This window comes from Colossoma macropomum, unplaced genomic scaffold, assembly GCF_904425465.1.
Source record: "Colossoma macropomum unplaced genomic scaffold, Colossoma_macropomum, whole genome shotgun sequence".
In the NCBI taxonomy this organism is placed as follows: domain Eukaryota; kingdom Metazoa; phylum Chordata; class Actinopteri; order Characiformes; family Serrasalmidae; genus Colossoma; species Colossoma macropomum.
In genome coordinates, this window is record NW_023494794.1 from 23924381 (window position 1) to 23945424 (window position 21044).

General features: G+C 38.4%; 1 protein-coding gene across 1 annotated transcript in view; it reads left to right on the forward strand.

Moving 5' to 3' along the window:
• The first annotated feature begins 8833 nt into the window (after nt 1-8833).
• brinp1 (bone morphogenetic protein/retinoic acid inducible neural-specific 1) overlaps nt 8834-21044 on the forward strand; it is a 155684-nt gene continuing 143473 nt past the window's right edge. The window contains exon 1 of the mRNA XM_036580661.1: nt 8834-9051. Within this exon, the coding sequence (XP_036436554.1) occupies nt 8834-9051 (218 nt within the window). The remainder of the gene's footprint in view (nt 9052-21044) is intronic.

Sequence of the window (21044 nt, forward strand, 5' to 3'; positions counted from 1 at the left end):
ATTTCCTAAAGAATCAAATGATGGCGAGGTCAGAGATTTCCCCCTGTAGAGCAGACTGAACTGAAAGTGCGGTGTGTGAATGCTACAGTGACGCCCCTCAGGCAAAGCAATCAAACCTGAATAGCTCCAATAAAGACATGCAGTTGGTGCGAGTACGTTGTTACTGGCTGGAGGTTCCTCTGGGGGATTAGAATGATGTCATTTGGAGATGGCTGTGGTGATGAGTTTGTGTGTGTGTGTGTGTGTGTGTGTGTGTGTGTGTGTGTGTGTAGCAGCTTGAGGAACCACGCTTGAGAGCTATCTCATTAGCATTGGAGGTTGAAAGGCCGCAGGTTGGCACAGGGTTACCTAACAGACTCGCTGTCCTTGTAAACCACATCATGCTGTATGTGTGACGTTCTATGAGTTTTAAAATGAGTAGAATTACCTAAAGGGAGTATGATGAATAGGACCAAGTAATGCAACAAACATTACCAAAAGTTGGTTACTCAGACACATAGATGCCGGAGAAAGCACATTAAAGGGCCCATGTCCTACATTTTTCCCCTCTGAGGTCCACTCATGATGTTTGTGTGGTTTTATTAATCAAAAATACAAAGTATTTCATGTTTATGTCCATTTTCAACCTCTCGTTTTGCCTTAGAAATACAGCCTGTTTTTGTCACGATGCATTCAGAGCTTACATCATTGAAAACTTTCCTAAATTCCTAAACTAACCTTGGTTTGAATTCACAGTTTTTGTGATGTCACAAAAACTAAATGCATTCACATATATCCACTTATTTGGCCTCAGGTCAGTGTAGCCCCACCCATCCACACTGAAGTTATGTGGAGTGTTTCAGTCTGGACTGCTTTTAAAATGAGGCACAATCAGAACAGCTCATTTACATATCAGTCTTAAAGGTACAGTATCAAAAAAACAACCAGTTTAATTGTAAAGGATAGAGAGAGCTTATGAGAACATTATAAGAGGTGAATTTCTCTCTACGATGACCATTTTAAATAGGAGCTGTTGGAAGAAAGAGAGGATGTTGAACATGATATTGCTGACTTTTGTTATTCTGCCCCACCTGCTGGTGCAGAGTGTTGTAATGAAAAGTCAGAGGAGGTTTTAGAGGCGGGGCTAAAGTAATTAACAAGAATTTGTGTTTTAAATGATGTGATGAATTATGCTTAACCCCATAAAATCCCTTAAGGCTTATTATTCAGTAACCACAGGGACTTCAATGCAAACTGGCTGAGCTATTCTTAGATAATTGAAGTGTGTAATAAAACTTTGGGCCTGCCGGTGGGCCTTGGCCATTTAATGTTAGTATGACTAATATGATCACTAACAAAGTAAAAAGGGAAATTTTGGAAATTTCAATATATGTAAATGAGCTCTGTTACGATGGGCTGCTCAATCTCATGCCTCATTGATAAACTTAGGCATGAAACACTCCTTATAACTTCAGCATGAATAGGTGGGGCTAAACTATGCTAGGCTGAATAGGCAGATATATGTTCATGCATCTCCATTTTTGTTGATTTTTGTTTTTCGACCAGCTGTGTGTGTGAACTTCAAGATGAATGGACCAATAGAAATGCTCTAAGAGCACTTGGAATAAAATCTCTTTACATTAACTTACATTGAAAGTTGATAGGGTTTTTGCCTTTTTCTGTAAAGTTACTATATTTGAGATACTTGTTTTCCTTTGGGCAGCAATAATATGCAAATGTGTAAAATCACAAAAATAGTGAGGTCAAAATCTTAGATTCCATATGTGGATTATATAGATTAGACAGTTAATGGTACATTTTATAACGGTAATAATAATAACATCATTAATAATAACTCACCTGTGTTTGTATATCTCATGACAAATGGACCAATAGAAATGCTCTTAAAGCGCTTGGAATAAAATATAACAGAGCTCATTTACATATATTAAAATTTCCAAGGTTTCCCTTTTTACTTAGTTAGTGATCATATTGGTCATACTAACCTCTTAAATGGCCAAGGCCAAACATTTTATTACACACTTCTATTACCTAAAAATAGCTTAGCCTGTTTGCATTGAAGTCCCTGTAGTTACTGAATAATAAGCCTTAGTATGTTGAAATATTAGAGTTGAAATCTTATATTCCATATGTGGACTATATGGATTAGACAGTTAATTGTACATTTTATAACTGTAATATTGTTTTCACTGCATCAAATTCCTTCATTTCGAAGTAGCGATTCAGATTTCAGTGATACGGGCCCCTGAAGCGAAATGCATGGAGCCTGTCTCCTCTCCATGTTTCTCCCTTTCAATTAAATGATGCATTGTTACGTTCTGACAGCCAACCTCAAATTAGTCTAAACTAATTATCTTAAAGGGCCCCTCATTAGGTTCCTTTACCGCAGATTTGTCATCGCCGTCGCGGCGCAGACGCCTGCAGTGAGCCTGGCTGTCTGGCCTAGGAATCTTTATTCATTAACCCGTCATAGACAAGCTAACAAGACGGGAGCGCTTGTTATTTCATTGTCTGCGCAGGTCGCATTTACCTAAATTACACATTGCTGCAAGATGTACACGCTAAAATGTCTTTTGCGAGGGTGTACGGGATTATATTGTGAAAGGCCAACATGGAAATCAGTCATTTTTTGGTACTCATGATAATGCAAGGGTTTTCCCCCCAAAGACATCATTATTTATGAGCTGGCGTTTTTATTATGCAAGTAAATGTATAATTTATAACGCTCTGCATCATTATGTATTATTCATAATGTTTGCTTTTTTCTAAAGGCTGCTCAGGTTGCTCTCAAGCGTCTAAATATATACGACCACTGCTTACAGTGACTGGAATAACACTGGAAAAAAGGAGAAACATGTTGGGAAGAATGTAGGGTTACATTTTATTTGAAAGCTATCTGCATAGGGATATTATAACACGTGCATTAACATTGAATAGCATATTTAAAAAGCAATGCTTGAGTGTTTATGAATGGCTTACATCAACATTCACAAGATGATGTTCATCAAGATGTTTTATGAAGCAAATGACGTTGTGTTGACCTAAGAGCTCTTACAATTGAGTGAGTAGTAGTAGAGTGAGTAGCAGAGGTGTTACCCACTACGCTATACCAACCAAACTGGACTGCTTTGTTTTAAAGAAAACATATTGACATGTATGGTCTTTTGATGGTCCCCTGCCTTTGTGCTAGAACCACCAAACTTTGCAGGGTCGCAGAGCCTAAAATGTAGATTTTTGCTTGTGCTTTTTGGATCTGCACAGCATTTGCTCAAACAGATTTTTTTTTTTCCCATAGGAATGAATGGGGGACTGTTCAACATACTGAAACTGAACAATTGCTCTTATACTCCTCTTATACCTCTATCTCTTCTTCCACCACAGTTAGTATACAATGTATAGCCGAAAGTTTTTAGATAACCCTTAGCAACCACATGGGATACCATAGAAACACCTTAGCAACCACCTGGGATATCATAGAAACACCTTAGCAACCACCTGGGATAAGAACAATGGACCAGCAACACATTAGAAACCATGTGGCATACAACAGCAACAGCCTAGCATGTTAAAGTCTTGTGTTTTTGACTCTTCTAAACAGGTTCATCACTGTGCATTATGCTTTATTCATTATGAGCCATTTTAGCACATATTTGGAGGTTTGTTATGGGAAAATCTCCAATAATTGCATTATTAGGTTTAATTAGTAATTAAGCATGAATCAATCACCTAACTTCACACAACATCTTCTGACTTACCGAGTTTATTACTTTGGATATACAGTTCAATAACTTCAAGATATGTTCCATAATTTAAGGTTTTAGTCATCAATTAAAGGCTAAAAAGTGGTTAACAAGTTTTCAGTAAGAACACATGAGCTCAGGATATTTACATTAATATTGCATTTGTGATGCAAAATGATTTATTGAGATTTCGTTTAGCATTTTTAGACTCTAAAATAGTCACTTGGTGCTACCTAGAACCCTTAGGAATATACTGTTGCTCATTGTACATTAATAAGATGTGAATATAAGTAATTCATTCATACTATTTAATTTACAAGGTCTAAAGTGTTTGTACTTATTAATTAATAATGTAATTAACTAATAATGTAATTAATTGTGATTTTCACTAATGCAGGTCATTTAAACCCCAAATTTGATGTCAAAAAGATTTTAACTAATCCCCAACATGTGTTCTTTAAAATATAGTCCTACCAATTCGACAAATTTCTATCACTTAGGTTTAAAGAGTCCTCACACACCGATCAGGCATAACATTATGACCACCTCCTTGTTTCTATGCTCATTGTCCATTTTATCTGTTCCACTTACTATACACTTACCAGCACAACACACACTAACACACCACCATGTCAGTGTTACTGCAGTGCTGAGAATGATCCACCACCCAAATAGTACCTGCTCTGTGAGGGTCCATGGGGGTTCTGACCACTGAAGAACAGGATAAAAGAGGGCTAACAAAGTATACAGAGAAACAGATGGACTACAGTCTGTAACTGTAGAACTACAAAGTGCACCTATACAGTAAGTGGAGCTGATAAAATGGACAATGAGTGTAGAAGCAAGGAGGTGGTCATAATGTCATGCCTGATCGGTGTACATATGTCATACAGAGCCTTATGTTAGTAGCCTTCAAGTGAAGTGTTACTGAATCTAATGCCTATTTAATGAAGGTTCTTAATGTGTCCCACAGCGTAATGATGTAAGGCTCTTCTTGGTATTTCACAAAGGAATTTTTATGTCTTCCGCACTTGCAATCCTGAGTGGGTCTTTGTAATCAAAGAACATTTCCCAGAATAACATAAAAAACCCATGTGCTTTTGTTTTTACAGCCGCTTTTATTGTCTGTAATGTCCTGTAGTGCATTGTCTCGCATTGTGTAATGCTGTATGAAAAGGAGAGATTTCTACGTACAATAGAACTAATGGAACAGTACAGGGTTGGGGCTTCCATAGCTGGAGGGAAAAGTTGTTAAGCTTAATTACAGCTGAAAATGGCTTCCTTATCAGAGAGCATAGACACGACTCCGCTGGCTAAGAGATAATAAAGAGTGGTAGTGACATATGTTAGGCTGGGTACATTTAGCTCGCTTTAATAGAGAGAAAGGCCCGGCCTTGTCAAGTCTTGTTTCCGCCACCTCGTGCCAAAACACTGTCTCAGCATCAAAAAAAGAAAGATGGCACACTTAGCAATGGGAGCTTGTGATATCAGTGCTGAATTCTTTATCGCATTCATTTGTGCTTCAGCATTGCAGCGCAAACACAGTGCTGGGCTTTCTAAGCATTAAAAGCACTACAATTGTCTTAGTGGCCGCTTCATTGAAGAGCTCCACCTTGCTAATGTACAGTTGTAGTGTTTTTCCACTAGGCAGTAGAGTAAGTTGCTGTTATAAACCATTGATCATGCATTTTATCATCTTTTCCACCATATAATACTTGAGTACTTGAGTTTAATTACTCTTCTTAACTCTCACAAACTAGCCGGAATCACTGTCTGTGACTCTCACTGCAAAACCACATAGAGTAAAAGGTAAACCAGAAGCTTTTTCATTGTTTACTATCAGCATTAGTGATGCATGAAAATCTATATGACCACCATCCAACCTCCAGACAACCCCACTTACTTTTTCAGTGGTGGGATTGGAAGTGGACACAGGGTATGGCTAGTTCTGGGTCCGGAAAGCTAACCATGCCATGCTATACTGCAGAGTTTGTATTCTATAACCTCTTGCCCTTCATCAGTGGCCAGTGTCTGAACACAGAGGCGCTCTTGGCTGGATATTTTTAGGTGATGGACCACCTCAACCTAGTCTTGCAAGGCCAAATTTGATCTTATAACAAGAATACACATCTGCGGGCTACTTGTTATTTTTAGTGCTAGATTGCGAGGGTAGACCCCCTTAAAAAACCCACCCCCAAATTCCTCTTGCCAATATTCTTTTAATGTCCAGAGGTCAGTGGAAAGCAGAAGCAAGCTAACAAAATGATATCAGCTTACAGATTCTTCACACTCAAAAAAAAACATCCACATGCCAGTTTTTGAGGTCTGCCTTCATTAGATGTTTAGAACTGTTGGTTTAGAACTGAGTTTGTTCCCACCCTAAAAAATCTACGTTCCAACCTACATTCATTGTCCTCAGAAGTTCTCGCTATGAGATCACGTCTGGCCTTGCATGTCTACTCTCTATCTAGCACTGTCATGTCAGAGTCACTGCTGTGTTCAGAACGGACCACAACCCAAATGGACAACAGCAGCCCTGTGGTCAGACCGATGATGAATGAGGTAGAGGAGGACTGACAAACTGTGCAGCAACACATTGGCTACAGTCTGTGATTGTACACTGAAATAGTAGAGCAGTAAGATAGTTGGAGCTTCTAAAATGGCCAGTGAAAGTACAGGGTAGGTGTTTCTAATAAAATGGCCAGTAAGTGGAAGAACAACGTAGGTGTTTCTAATAAAGTGGCCAGTAAGTATAGTACAAGGTAGCTGTTTCTAATAAAGTGGCCAGTGAATGAAATTGCAAATAGTCCTTTCTAATAAAGTGGTCAGTAAGGGGAAGCACAAGGTAGGTGTTTCTAATAAAGTGGTCAGTAAGTGGAAGTACAAGGTGGGTGTTTCTAATAAAGTGGCCAGTGAGTGGAAGTACAAGGCTGGTGTTTCTAGTAAAGTGGCCAGTGAGTGGAAGTACAAGGTGGGTGTTTCTAATAAAGTGGCCAGTAAGTGGAAGTACAAGGCCGGTGTTTCTAGTAAAGTGGCCAGTGAGTGGAAGTACAAGGTGGGTGTTTCTAATAAAGTGGCCAGTGAGTGGAAGTACAAGGTGTTCGAAAAAGTGGGGCAAGGTGGTGTTTCTAATAAAGTGGCCAGTAAGTGGAAGTACAAGGTGGGTGTTTCCGATAAAATGACCAGTGAGTGGAAGTGCAAGGTGGGTGTTTCTAATAAAGTGGCCAGTAAGTGGAAGTACAAGGTGGGTGTTTCTAATAAAGTGGCCAGTAAGTGGAAGTACAAGGCCGGTGTTTCTAGTAAAGTGGCCAGTGAGTGGAAGTACAAGGTGGGTGTTTCTAATAAAGTGGCCAGTGAGTGGAAGTACAAGGTGGGTGTTTCTAATAAAGTGGCCAGTAAGTGGAAGTACAAGGCCGGTGTTTCTAGTAAAGTGGCCAGTGAGTGGAAGTACAAGGTGGGTGTTTCTAATAAAGTGGCCAGTCAGTGGAATTACAAGGTGGGTGTTTCTAATAAAGTGGCCAGTAAGTGGAAGTACAGCTTTCCTAGCCCTCGACTCTACAATACTAAGGAATACTCAAACAGAATCTGTAGCTGCTCTAAATCATCTAAAACCACAGGGATCACAGAGATGTTTGAATGTCTGCTCCTTCTACTGTTCCAGAAGCTTTATCCAAGCCTTCTGCTGCATAGGCCTGCATTTATTATTGCACATCTCAATTCATATGTGGTATCCACGCACAGCGGCTAATTGCGCAAGTGAATCTAATGCGATAAATTCATGTGCCGATACACGCTCTGTGTTAATTAGGTTCCAGGAGACGGCTCCCCGAACTCCTCCACAAACTCCATGTCACAACATGTCATAAAGCAGCCTCTTAACCTTGTCTGAACTTATCATGCCACCAATTAGTCTGAATAAAGTGAAGGCCGCACATCCCCCCTTGTAATCCGTTCTCGTCTGTGAAAAGGGCAGCGGGCCTTGTTAGTATGGAGCGCTGCGAGCTGAGCCGGGCAACAGCCTGCAACCCAGAGCACGTCATAGTGGCTGTATTTGTTTCATTATGCTCTCTTTTGGTGCTTAATTTGTGAAAGGGCAGAAAGAGAGAAGTAACAACCTGTAATATATGTAAAAAAGCCTTTTTGACCATATGGCCTCATTAGATTATGTCCATAGAATAAACGGGACCTCCATTGTGTTGTTATAAAGATTTAATCATTGCAAGTTGTTATTATTGTTCTACTATTATTCAAATATTGTTCTAACATTGCTTGATTGATGACAAAGTTACATCATGAAATACTTTTACATTCATTACATATATTATTGACATGTATGATGTTCATGATATTTGCAAAGTTTTATGTCATAAAAACAGTTGTAATACATTTTTATGACCTACAGCTAAACTGCTGTAGACTATAGACTGAATAGATGGAAAAAGGTACAGTCGAGTGCAAAAGTTTTAGCACCCCTAGTCAAATTGTTTTTTTTTGTTTTTTTTAAGTTAAAATATGGAGAATCCTTATATTTTAAATAAAATATCTAATATAAAATTTAAAAAATGTGCTTAAACTTTTGCACAGGCCTCTCTTTATGTTTTGTTTTATTTTCCAATATGTTAAATTCAGCATACAAACAGTAATAGTGCATTAAAGTTCACACTTTGCTCTGTGTAGAGGATGTTTTCACTTATTTTCAGTTGGACCATGGGCCCCAAAAATTTTGTATGCAACTGTAAATGCTTTGGTTTTTGTGACAAAAACAATGATCTCAAAACAGGCTACTTACTCTCCATGTATGGACTGTATGATGGTATGTTTTGAAACTTTTTACGTACTACGTCACACTTTTCTATCCAAAAAGTGAGGAAATGTAAATTTCCTGCCTTACAGGCTCTTGAATCTAAAAATACACCATGCTTTTGTTTTCGCCGACAATAACTTTGACTTCTAACATTTTATTGCCTTTTGGCTCGACTAATATTCCTCTCTCTGTTTCCCCTTCCCTCTCTTTCTCGTTCTCTCTCTCTCTCTTTCCTCCAGGTCTCCATAGAATGGAGCGAGAATGAACAGAGAGCGGCTGAAGGAAAAGCATGAACTGGAGGGTCATTGAGGTCACTTGCTTCCTGTTTATATGGGACCATATAACAGTTCAGTCTTCCCGCCAAGACCCCTCGGCCAACGAGCAGCATGTCACCAAGCAGTTTGATTGGCTCATCTCCGACCGCGGCCCTTTCCACCACTCGAAGGGCTACCTCTCCTTCGTGGAAAGATTCCGCCAAGGATTTACGACCCGATATAAAATTTATAGGTGAGTGCGGCTTTGGCATTTTTAAAGGTGCTGTTTGTAGTAGTGAGAGGATCCTGATCGTTTTCTGTCCCCTCTTTTTCTACCTTCTCCTACCTTCGCCTATCAGGGTTTCCTATGAATCTGAAGTTGAGAAATGTTCATACACTGTAAAAATAATATCGCTGCTGTCGAAGAAAACCTCCAAAATGATAATTTAATAGGAAAAGGAAAAACCTGCTTTACTTTTAATGTAAGTCAATGGAACCAGACCTGTTTCCAAGTCATTTTGGTCCATTCTTTATGGAATTTACACACAGTGTAAAGGCCAACAGGCAGTTTAAAATTATGTGAAAAACTGAAAAAACGACAAAAAACGAGACACAAGGTTTTCTTCAAACAGCGGCGATATGTTGTTTTAATAAAAGTAAATAACTTGCCTGCCTTCACATTTTCAGTGAACATGAAACACTGAAGAGCCCATATCTTAGGTTTTTTTTAATACTCTTTAATTCTCAATACTACCATGAAAAACATTACTATTTACATTACATAATAAACTAGATTGGCTAAAGCCAATATAATCCTTCATTTTCTTCTCATAATTATTCTACATTCAAAAAAATTGCAATGCTACTTCTCCTAAAGCTAAAGATAGAACCACTGAACTTTGCAGGATTGTAGAGCCAACACCCAAATACATTTTTTAACCAATTGAACATATGGTTTTCATCTCAAATGATCTTATACTATCCCACATGCATATTAGATACAAATTCACTTACTTATTAGCACACATATAGACACACATTAACAACTGCTATTGATACCATAACAACACTTAGGAGCCACTTGGAATAGCACAGCAATAATGTAGCAACAACTTAGCAAAACTGACTGGGGTGACATAGCAATGACCTTGCAACCAACTGGGATAGAACTGTCTAGCAACAGTTTAGCAACCACCAAGGATACCATAGTGGTGGTCTACCAATGCCTTAGCAACTACCTGGGATACCACAGCAACCCCATAGCAACACCTTAATAACCACCAGAAATACCTTATCTATGGCTTAGTAATACCTTAGCAACCACCAGGAATACTATATTCACAGCTTAGTAACACCTTAGCAACCACCAGGAATACTATATCCACAGCCTAGTAACACCTAAGCATTCACCTGGAATATTATATCCAAAGCTTAGTAATACCTCAGCAACCACCTGGAATACTACATTCACAGCTTAGTAACATTTTAGCAACCATCTGGAATACTATATCCACAGCCTAGTAACACCTAAGCAATCACCTGGAGTACTATATCCACAGCTTAGTAATACCTTAGCAACCACCTGGGATACTACATCCACAGCCTAGTAACACCTAAGCAACCAGCTAGAATAGTATATCCACAGCTTAGTGCACCTTAGCAACCACTGGAATACTAAATCCACAGCCTAGTAGCACCAAAGCAACCACCTGGAATAGCATATCTACAGCTAAGTGCCACCTTAGCAACCACCTGGAATACTAAATCCACAGCCTAGTAACACCAAAGCAACCACCTGCAATAGTATATCCACAGCTTAGTGCCACCTTAGCAACCACCTGGAATACAAAATCCACAGCCTAGTAACACCAAAGCAACCACTTCGGATAGCAAAGCAACACCCACCAACAGCTTATTAACCAACAGGAATAACACAGCATGTGCCTAACAACACCTAAGAAACCACCTGGGATAGAATAGCAACAGCATGGCAACACCTTAGCAACCATCTGGAACAGCACAGCGATGCCCTAGCAACAAATTATAAACCACCTGGGATAGCATGAAAACAACCTAGCAACACCTTAGCAACCCCTTAGGATGCCATTGGATTGGCTAAATTCACAGATATATGTATTTGTTATGTGACATCATAAAAACAATCTGTTTTTGACACTTAGCTTCCGTAAATGGACAGTATAGACTAGTACATTTTGTTCATGTTTCCAAGATATGAAGCTAACAGTAATCCGTGTTTATGTTAAGTTTGATAATATAAAAAAAATTGGAAGGCAAACAGGTTATTTACGCTTTTTATATATTTTACAGTGTAAAAGCTGGGCACCAAAAAAGCTTCCAGCAGCCTCAACTCCGAGTCGTTTATCAGCGTAAAGAACTGCAGCGAGCTCCACAGTGTTAGGACCTTATTTTTCCTCCTCATTTAAGAAAGAGCACTGCTTCCACTCTTATCAGCCTCTCACTCCTTTTACACCTCCTTTGTACATCCTTTCTACAAAATAATAAGTGGCGCCGCTGCAAGTCCCGGACAATATATTGCTGTTGTGGCTTCCCAGCACAAAAGTGGATGTGATTCTATCTCAGGTTCCCTCAGTTTCAGTGCTTTCCTGAACAAATTCTAGTTTTTCTGCACACGTGGCTGTTTTGTACAGCAAGAAATATGGTGATCAGCATTTATTGGAAAGCAGCTCAAGAACTGAGCGCGAGGAACCGGATTGAGGAGTGGCCTGACTAAGCTGAAATCAAAGGCAGATTTGCACTGTAAAAATAGCTTAGAGTGTGAATACTCAAAGGCGTATTATGTGCATTGATTATTAGATGTTGGCCATTAGCTTTAATGAAACGCTCTTGTAATGAAACACTCCTAATGAAGCATTATTGTTGGTGGATTAGCACGTCCGCTAGTCTGTATTCTCTCATATAGGCTAGGGTTTGCCAGTTTGTCAGATTTTTTTCCCCCATGAAAGAGGCAACTCAACCCGCTTCTAGGATCCTGACCCATGATTTGTACAGTGCTGTGCAAAAAATCCACTCTTTTATTTGATTTCAAGTCCATTAAGTACAAGTTATTATTTAATTTCTTTCAGCCTCCATTCTTTTCAGGAGACTCGCTTTCAGATTCTTGAAGACATCTGCAGGAATATTTTTTCCACCACTCCAAAGTTCAGTCGTAGAAGTTGGTTGCACTGCTTCTCACAATACAAGTAGTCCCGATCACATGAAATAGTGCTGACCTCAGACCTCTGTGGTGGTCAGTCAGGTGTTCTGAGAGCACCAGCAGCTTCTTTGATTTCCTCTTGAAATCTGAAGTAAGAGTGGAGCTTGATTTTCTTTCTCTCTAAGACAAAAGCTTTAAGTGCTGTTTATCCGATGGGGACACTTTTGGTGGTCTACCAGGCGTTGCAGGTGGTTGTTAGGAGGTTGTTAATCATTTTTTGGACTCCGGTTTGTAAGATCTCCATTTCTCAGAGTTTTGGCTTCCATTCTTTTCAGGAGACTCACTTTCAGATTCTTGAAGAAATCTGCAGGGATATTTTTTACATTTTTCAAAAGTTTAGTCTTAGAAGTTGGTTACACTTTCTGCTTCTCACAATACAAGTAATCCCAAACACATTCAACGAAGCTGAGCTCTGACCTCTGGGGTGGTCACTCAGTTGTTCTGAGAACACCAGCAGCTTCTTTGTTTGATATCCTCTTGGAATCTGAAGCAAGAGTGGAGCTTAATATTCTTTCTATCGAAGACAAAAGCTGTAAGTGCTGTTTGTCTAACAGGGACAGTTTTGGCGTCTGTCAGGTCTTCCAGGTGGTTGTTAGGGGGCAAATTTTCTCTGTAGCTTTTGATGATTTTTGGACTCCAGTTTTTAAGAACAAGTTTTTCTTTTCCCAGAGTTTCAGCTTCTATTCTTTTCAGGAGAGTCACTTTCAGATTCTTGCAAAATCTACGGGGATATTAAAGTTCAGTCTTTGAAGTTGGTTACTCTTTCTGCTTCTTACAATACAAGTAGTCCCAAACACATTCCCAAAGACAAAAGCTGTAAGTGCTGTTTATCCTATGGTGACACTTTTTGTGGTCTACCAGGTGTGTCAGGTGGTTGTTAGGAGTCCCATATTCTCTGGAGCTTTTAATCATGTTGGGCAGCTTTGGAAACTCCTGTTTTTTTTCACTTAGTGTCGTTTGATCCCTCCTACATGCAAATGGAAAAGAGAGAAAAGTCACTACTTCACTGCAGCAATAATACATTTACTTTAGTTTGGAGTTGGGACACTTTACCTACCTCTGGACAGCGTCCATGCTTTCCAATCCACATTACAGACCTCTATTGTCCCCCTATTGAACAAAAGCTGGTGCCTATCTTTTGTGAAGCATATCGCTACACTTGGCAAGTTGCAACTTCAAAACAAGCCCTTAAGTTAATGGGATAAAAAAGCAGTGTAGAGGAAAAGCTGGAGACTAAAAGCAGCCCGCATTGCTGGCTTTGTTTCCGAGCATCTGCAGTGCATTAAAGGATAAAAATCGTGACTGGGCATCTGACTGGCAGAGCGGTTTTAATCTGTGAACCGAGAAGGCGTGTTCTACCTTGCGTGCAGGATTAGCTGATGGCAGGTGTGGCGGGTAATGTGTGTAATGTGTCACCCTGTCCATAACGTTTCTTTGTTTGCAATTAAGAAGAGTAGAAGTTAAAGAAGTCAATGCTAATTGTGGCTGTAGGCATTGTTCTCTGTCTAGAATGCTGATTGCAGAGAGCTTTGGTGAAAAGTCATTCTTTGACTTTACTTGGTTCAAATTCAATTTGTATACATTTGAATACCTTGATTTTAATTAAAATCCCTACCGAAACTCATCTGGAATTGTGATTTGCCACACAATGTTTGCTCAAGGCTCATTGTGTATTACAGTGACCACAATTGTCCATTGGTAGGGCTGCACATTATTACTTGTGCTTTTTAATAACAATGTAGTTACACATTAACAATGAATGCAACAACAATGTAACTACTGGTGATGTATTTCCTGTGACAGGTGAATTTCAGTAGTGCAGCTATAAATATACATATGTTGAAAAAGTTATAACAGCATATGTTCTCTTATGTAATTACACATGTGTAATAGGTTGAGGGTAATTACATCATTTTTGTAATTATACAACATATTTTAACATGGTAATGTGATCAAATATCAAACTTAGCCATGATCTACAACTTCACAGTGCCTACATAAAGATAAAGACATCTGTTTTTGCTATAATTTCCATCACATTACAGAATGGTTTAAAGCCAACGTTACCATATCAAACACAAGTGCACTACTACAGCTAGATAAACGATAGGAAAGTTGGCATTCCCTGTGCAGGTGCAGAGTAAGTACTCTTATTACTATTGTTTTGGGTATTTACACACCAGTTACAATCAGAAAAGTCTTATTGGAAAAACAGTAATTCATCCTGTTATACATGTGTAATTACATAAGAGAAAATATGCTGTTACAATGATTAAGATGCACTTGTGTAATTATTTGAGTGAAAACTGATGTTCTTGCATGTGTATTAATATAAGCTGTGCTACTGTAGTCCATCTGTAACAGTAAACACATCACCAGTAGTTACAATGTTGTTGCTAATGTGTTGTTAATTTGTAACTACACAGTTATTAGAAATGCTTAACTAATATTATGCAGCTTTACCGTAAAGGATTGTAGCAATGGATAGTTGTGGTCACTATAAAATAACATGTAAGATATTGCTTGAATGTGCTGATTTTTAATGCTGTGACTCTTTTGGGCTCAGACACAATGACTGTAATCACCATGAAATCTGAGCCTTCTGAATAGTTATGATCCAACAGAGCAAATAAGCATTCATCACATAAATATTCACAACTACAGCTCACAGCGTCCAGCACAAAAGGCTCGAAATATATGTTTGCAACCAGAGAGGCAGAAACTGTGTGCAGGAAAAAAGAAATGAGTGAAAAAAAGAAAAGCAAATAAAAGCAGATGTAGAGAAATATTATTACATTAGAAACACTGCAGAGCCAAAGACTGATCCCAATAGAAATTGAGAAAGGAACTGATAAAAAAATGATATATATGTATTGTAAATAGCTCTGTTATTATTACTGTTATCACAATAATAATTCCTTATTAGAATATAGTTCTGTAGTTGTAGCATTATTATAAAATTCTGCACTTTAAGTCAAATTTCAAATTTTATCTGTAACATTTTTAATAACAGGCCATTATAAACAACAACCTAATCTAATAGTTTTATAATGATATTGATTATCATATAATTGTTAGTTATGCATTAATAGATGCTACCATTTGAATTATTAGCCAATCACATTGTTATATATCAACAATTAAAGTGCTGATTATGAATGAATTAATTAATTCTTAATTTTGCGTAAATGTTTTAAATTTATTGGACTCAATAAGTAATATAAAGTATCACTGATGGTCCAATAAATGATTATTTATGTTTAAAAAAAACACTTAATAATGACTAAATGGAGAAAAGTTCAACATCATTAAGTGCCAATGATCAAACAATGTATAACAATAGCAAAATAATGAATATCATTTAAACAAGGATGTAGACAATTGGCACATTTTCATTTTCAAGTTAATGCTTAATATTTCATAAGTTATGGCTTAATATTTCAAGTAATGATTTATGAATTGTGAAGATAAACCTTTAATAACAAGCATCAATGAGTGATTAGATTCCTCTGATTCAAAATACTGAATAAAAATGCTTATTCATATTAATATGTAACTGTATTAATCTAATGGTCACATTCTTCTTGTATTTCTAGCTTTTGTATGATTATTATTTGTCATAAACAAACTATTAGCTAAGAATCAGGTTTCTATTATGGCTTGTTATTATAAGGTGTTTCAACAAACAATGTTTGAAAGAAGGAAAAAAGTCCTGGACAATATGAGGTATATATGTAAAAATGCCCAGAAATATATTTATAAAAATGTTACATATATAATCTATACAAGATCCTTCCACTTACCACGATATTACTTTTTTTGTGATGAATTTACATTTTCTGAAAAATAAATGTGAAAACCTTTGAGCTCGTGACAAACCATGAGCTACATGTTCATTTTATCGCACCTTTTCAAAATCCGACTTCTAAAAAGAACCAGCAGCTGTGAAGCCAATGGAGCTCAGAGTTAGCAGACACTCCTGTCACCTTCCGCAGCAGATCGCACAAAACTATTCAGCGCTCTGAGGGTCTCAGAATAGTGAAGGCTGCTGATCTGGCGGTGCACGTTTAGGTTTCTTATGTGCTACAGTAACTTTAACCTCCTCAGTGCAGGAACACAGTTACACAGTCAAATACAAATTCACACAGTTTCCACCCACCTTGCCCCAAATGTGGCCAAGCAGCCAAGTTTGCTTCTTTACTTTTACACTGGAGCTACAAAGCTGATGTAGCTAACAAGTAATGGAAGCTAACATCCATGCATGTGGGATGTAGGGGTGCTGAGGAGGCCACAGCATCCCCCAGAATTGTCCTAACATCATGACATCAGTCATGACAAATTAATAGCAATTGAAACAAGACATTGTTATTTATACCTGATGTAATCTGACATCTGCCATGACACAGCAGGTTCAAGTAAAGTGTTATTGTCACTCTTAGTTACATGCTAGACTGTGAATTCTTACTGCTTACTTTAGCGCTCAGTCTTAAAAACAAAGGTCCATGAATGGCTAGAATCATTTAACCTTTAACATAATGAAGAGATTCTTTAAAAGGTTCTTTACAAGGTGTTTTAAAGAACTGTCCATTGAAAGGTACCTTAGGGAACCTTCTGTCCCTGTAAAGAGCTCTTTTTAGCGTTTTAAGAGTGAAGGTTTGATGAGTGGGTAACTCTTTAGCAAGAGTTTTGAACCCAATCCCACGTGCAGGTGACTTCTGAAAGCTTTTATTTTTTACATAGTAAAAGCATTTTTTGTACATGTTCGTTCTGTGATGTACTTCACTCACAGTTCAGCAGAAACTACATTGTGAATGCTCCCACATTTCCCTCAGAAGGTGAAGCGGCATTAGGAAAAACAGAATCTCACAGCTGGAGCTGAATAACACTTTACTTCACCAGTAATTAAGATGGCATTTTAACTTATCACTCACGTGCGCTTTTCAACACATATGACATCTCTTCCATGAATGTATCACTCCATATTTATTTATTTTTCACTGACACCAGGTGTGTGGAATGAGTACACTCTTCAGGGTGTGATCCCAGCTTTATTTATGTATATTATTAGATTAAAATGAAGAAAAGAAACAGTCTACATGACTGTGTAAATCATATTATGTCATGTTCATTTTTTTAACACTGTAAATTTAGATCTGAGTTCAACCAACATTAATAGCTTTTGATGTATGTATACTTTTAAAGTTAAATTCAGAGCTGAACGATATGTTCTAAATAGAATATTGTGATATTCCAAGAAATTTTCATGATATCCGATATGTCACAGTATTTAGTTTTTCAGGCAACTGATCAGGTGGAACAGAGAGAAAAGAACCAGCAGTAAAAAAATCTATAAAAACTTTGAAAACACAGATTTTTCTTCAATATTTGACACTAAATCAAGTTAAATGGGACTAATTTTGTTCTCTATTTAATTCAGTCAGTGTTCTACAAGTACTGACAATAGACAATATACACTATATATTCAGAAAAGCATATTGTATTGTATCGTGATGAAATTTATTACAATAACAATATATACTATCGGATGAAAACCTTATATCTCCATTTTTGATGTAGGTTTTTTCCGTCTCCTGTAAAGTTACCATTTTGGACATATGAGGTTTTCATCTGACAGCAGCGATATATATATATATATATATATATATATATATATATATATATATATATATAAAACACTGCCCGGCCCTAGTTACATTACACCTAGTAACACTGTAACACTACACCCATGCCAATAGTTCAATAGTTGCACTACACTTATTTCCATGATTACACTGCAGCCTTTTAGATGGTTACGCTACACCTAGTTCCATTGTAAAACTACACCCCATGTCCATAGGTGTGCTAGACCAATTCCCATTGTTGTGTATCACCAATCTCCATGGTTACACTACACACATTTCCCTTGTTATGCTACACCGATTTCTACTGTTTGGCTGAGCTTATTTCTATGCTTACACTACATGTACTTCCATTACTATGCTACACCCTTTTTCACTGTTATGTCACACCCAGTTCCATGGTTACACTACTCACCTAAAGAGTTCTAAGATGTGCACTGTTACAGACTGAATGATGTTATGGTGAAGATGAGGAGATGAAAAAAATGTGTTTGAAATATTCAAAACTATAAAGATGTATATGTAAGTTATATGTTGAGAGGATAATCAATCAGTTCTGTCAGTACAAACTTCAATAACATTACACTGAAGGTGTAGAAAAATATAGTGTGGTTGCAGATTTTTCTGAGAAACTGAAAGAGAGTCTCCTGAAAAGAATGAAAGCCAAAAATATGATCATTTTTAGTTGTTGAGGCTTCTTTGTAATTCTGTTTTAAATAACTAATCATATATTACAAAACATAACAATAGATACATATATTAATGTGCTTTTTTCTGATGCTGGAAATGAATAACTTGTTCTTAATGGCTTTTTTGACTGGAAGTGAAATCAATGAAGGGTGGCCCGCGACTTGTGCGTGGCACTATATTCAGAACACAGTAATGAAGTATCTACATTCAGTCCACATTACATTGTGAAAGGACACGCAGCCACGGTTCCAACTAGTGGCCACGGGAGACCAAGAGAAATAGGCTAAAAGCTTTTCTTTTCCAAGCAAATGCCAGCATTCCTGGCTCATCAGCTGGCAGAGTATCTGTGCGCGTGCTTCATCTGCTTTTAATAGAGGTGCCAGTAACAAAGTGCCCACCCGCCCGGCTGTCCCATTTACAGTTATTGTCAAGAAATGTGGCATGTCACAATTTCCCATTGCTGACGCCCGGGTGGCATCCATCAACTTTAATGTGTCTTGCTGCGGCGAAGCGCTGGATGAGCGTGCACGCGTGTGCGAGCTTTTTGTGAGGTTAGACGTGATTTGTCAGAACAGAATTCAAAATATTAGTCTTATATTCCCCTGTCTCTTTGCTTAGCAAAGCTCCGCGTGTTTGACTGACAAGCTCCAGCAAATAGAGAACTAGCACGAGCACTTCTTCCTCCTGCTTTCAGCACACAGAAGAAGCCCTTTGATTTCCCCGAGCCGAGAATGGCGTGATAGACTTCATCTGAGTTTTCTGTGTTTGATTTGCCGAGGGAAAGATTTAGACGCGCCTTTCTCTTCTCCCCCCTTTTCCCCGCCACCTTTTCCCTTTGCTGTCTTTACGTCTTTCCTCTACCCTCTCTCCTTTCCTGCCCTTTTTTGTTTTTACCCCGTCAATTCCTTTCTTTTATCTCCATCTTTCTTCTAGGCTTCCACTCTGTCCTGTAGTTTTGGTTTGCGAGTCTGTTTTCTCTCTCTGTGAACTCCCCTCATGCTCTTCGCGGACTCGCAGGCAGCCATGAGGCCCGCCGGGGCTTGTTTGTCACATATCAATGGTGTGTTTTTTTTTTTAATGTTTTTAGCTCAGTGTGGCACTTGAGGGACAGCTTTAGACTGAGCCGCCTCAACACAAGCAGTGCCAGATCTCAGTGCCTGTACATATACGCTGTTAAAAGTTTGGGGACGCTTTGGCGCCGTATGAAATTTGAAGATGTTCAGTTACTTTGAATTTAACTGAGAATGAGGGAACATTTTCTTAAGCTCTTAATGCTTCAGTTAAGAGCTTCACTCTCATAACTGTAGAACTTAATATGTTTAATTGCAGTTACTAAATAATCAGAACTGGGTAGCGCTGTTGCCTCACAGCAAGAAAGGCCTGGGTTCGATTCCCCGGCCGGGCGACCAGCGTCCTTTCTGTGTGGAGTTTGTATGTTCTCCCTGTGTCTGCATGGGTTTCCTCCAGGTACTCCGATTTCCACAGTCCAAAGACATGCAGTCAGGCCAAGTGGACACGCTAAATTGCCTCTAGGTGTGAATGTGTATGTCTGTGTGTCTGCCTTGTGATGGACCTGCGGTCTGTCCAGGGTGTTTTCTGTCTTCCGCCCGATGACCACTGGGATATAGGAGGATACACATCATAGATATTGTGCATCTGTGTATTGTATAGTAGTTGTTGCATAATTTATGGTAGATACTGAACAATTTGTAGTAGATTTTGAATAATGCATTGTTTATTACAGCTTTATAGTGAGGAGAGCTTTCCACTGTTTTCTATTCCTAACAACTACCTGGAATTTGGTTAGAATATGGGTCTTATTCACACTCAGTAACATATTTCAAACTTCCAGAAAACCTAAAAATGTTTTTTTCCTCACAAAATTAGTCATTTCTAATGAAAATATGATTGGATGATTCCTTATTTTGGTTCCTAATTATGTTTGTAATTAAACATGGCCTTCAGTCCAGCGCCCGAAGACCCAACCAGTGGGAATCTATCTAGTACCACAGAGAAAATATCCTGTTTGGACTATTTTCTTTTGGGTGTTTTAAGATTTGGAACTCTTTTCTTCCCAATTTAATGAAAGCACAGTTATAATACCTGATTATTATATTAAATAGGAATGTACTAAAAATTACAGACATGCCTACGACTTCTCTGAAGGCCTAGAAGGCCCCACTTAAAAGCTCCCCACTTAAAGTGAATAACTGAATAATAAGCCTACGGTTCAAGGGACACTGCTGTTTGCTAATGCGGCGTTTTAAATTTTAATTTAGGCTGGTGAAAGTGAGGTGCTGTGAGGGACGTTGGCGTTTGTCGAGGACGTGGCTTCTGGCACTGTTACACAGGGCCGACTGTGTCTCGCTGTCTTCATCCTGTCTCCTCCGACAGAAGGAAGAATCAAATTCAGCCATCAATGCAGGGTATCGCCTTGCTTGTGACAAGACAATTAAATCGTGCATCAATACAGAGCGGAATGCGCTGCACTTCTCATTAAAAATTTAATCAGAAAATCTGCAATCACATCTGTCTGACATCTGCACCGCTGTCAGAGGAGCGGAGGAGCCTCATCCATCAAACGTCCGTAATCAGAACTAAAGTTTCGGGTTTTCGGTTCATACGTGAGATGAGGTTCTTGTTGGTTTTTCACTCTTTCATGCTGATCCAGGACCAGGTTCT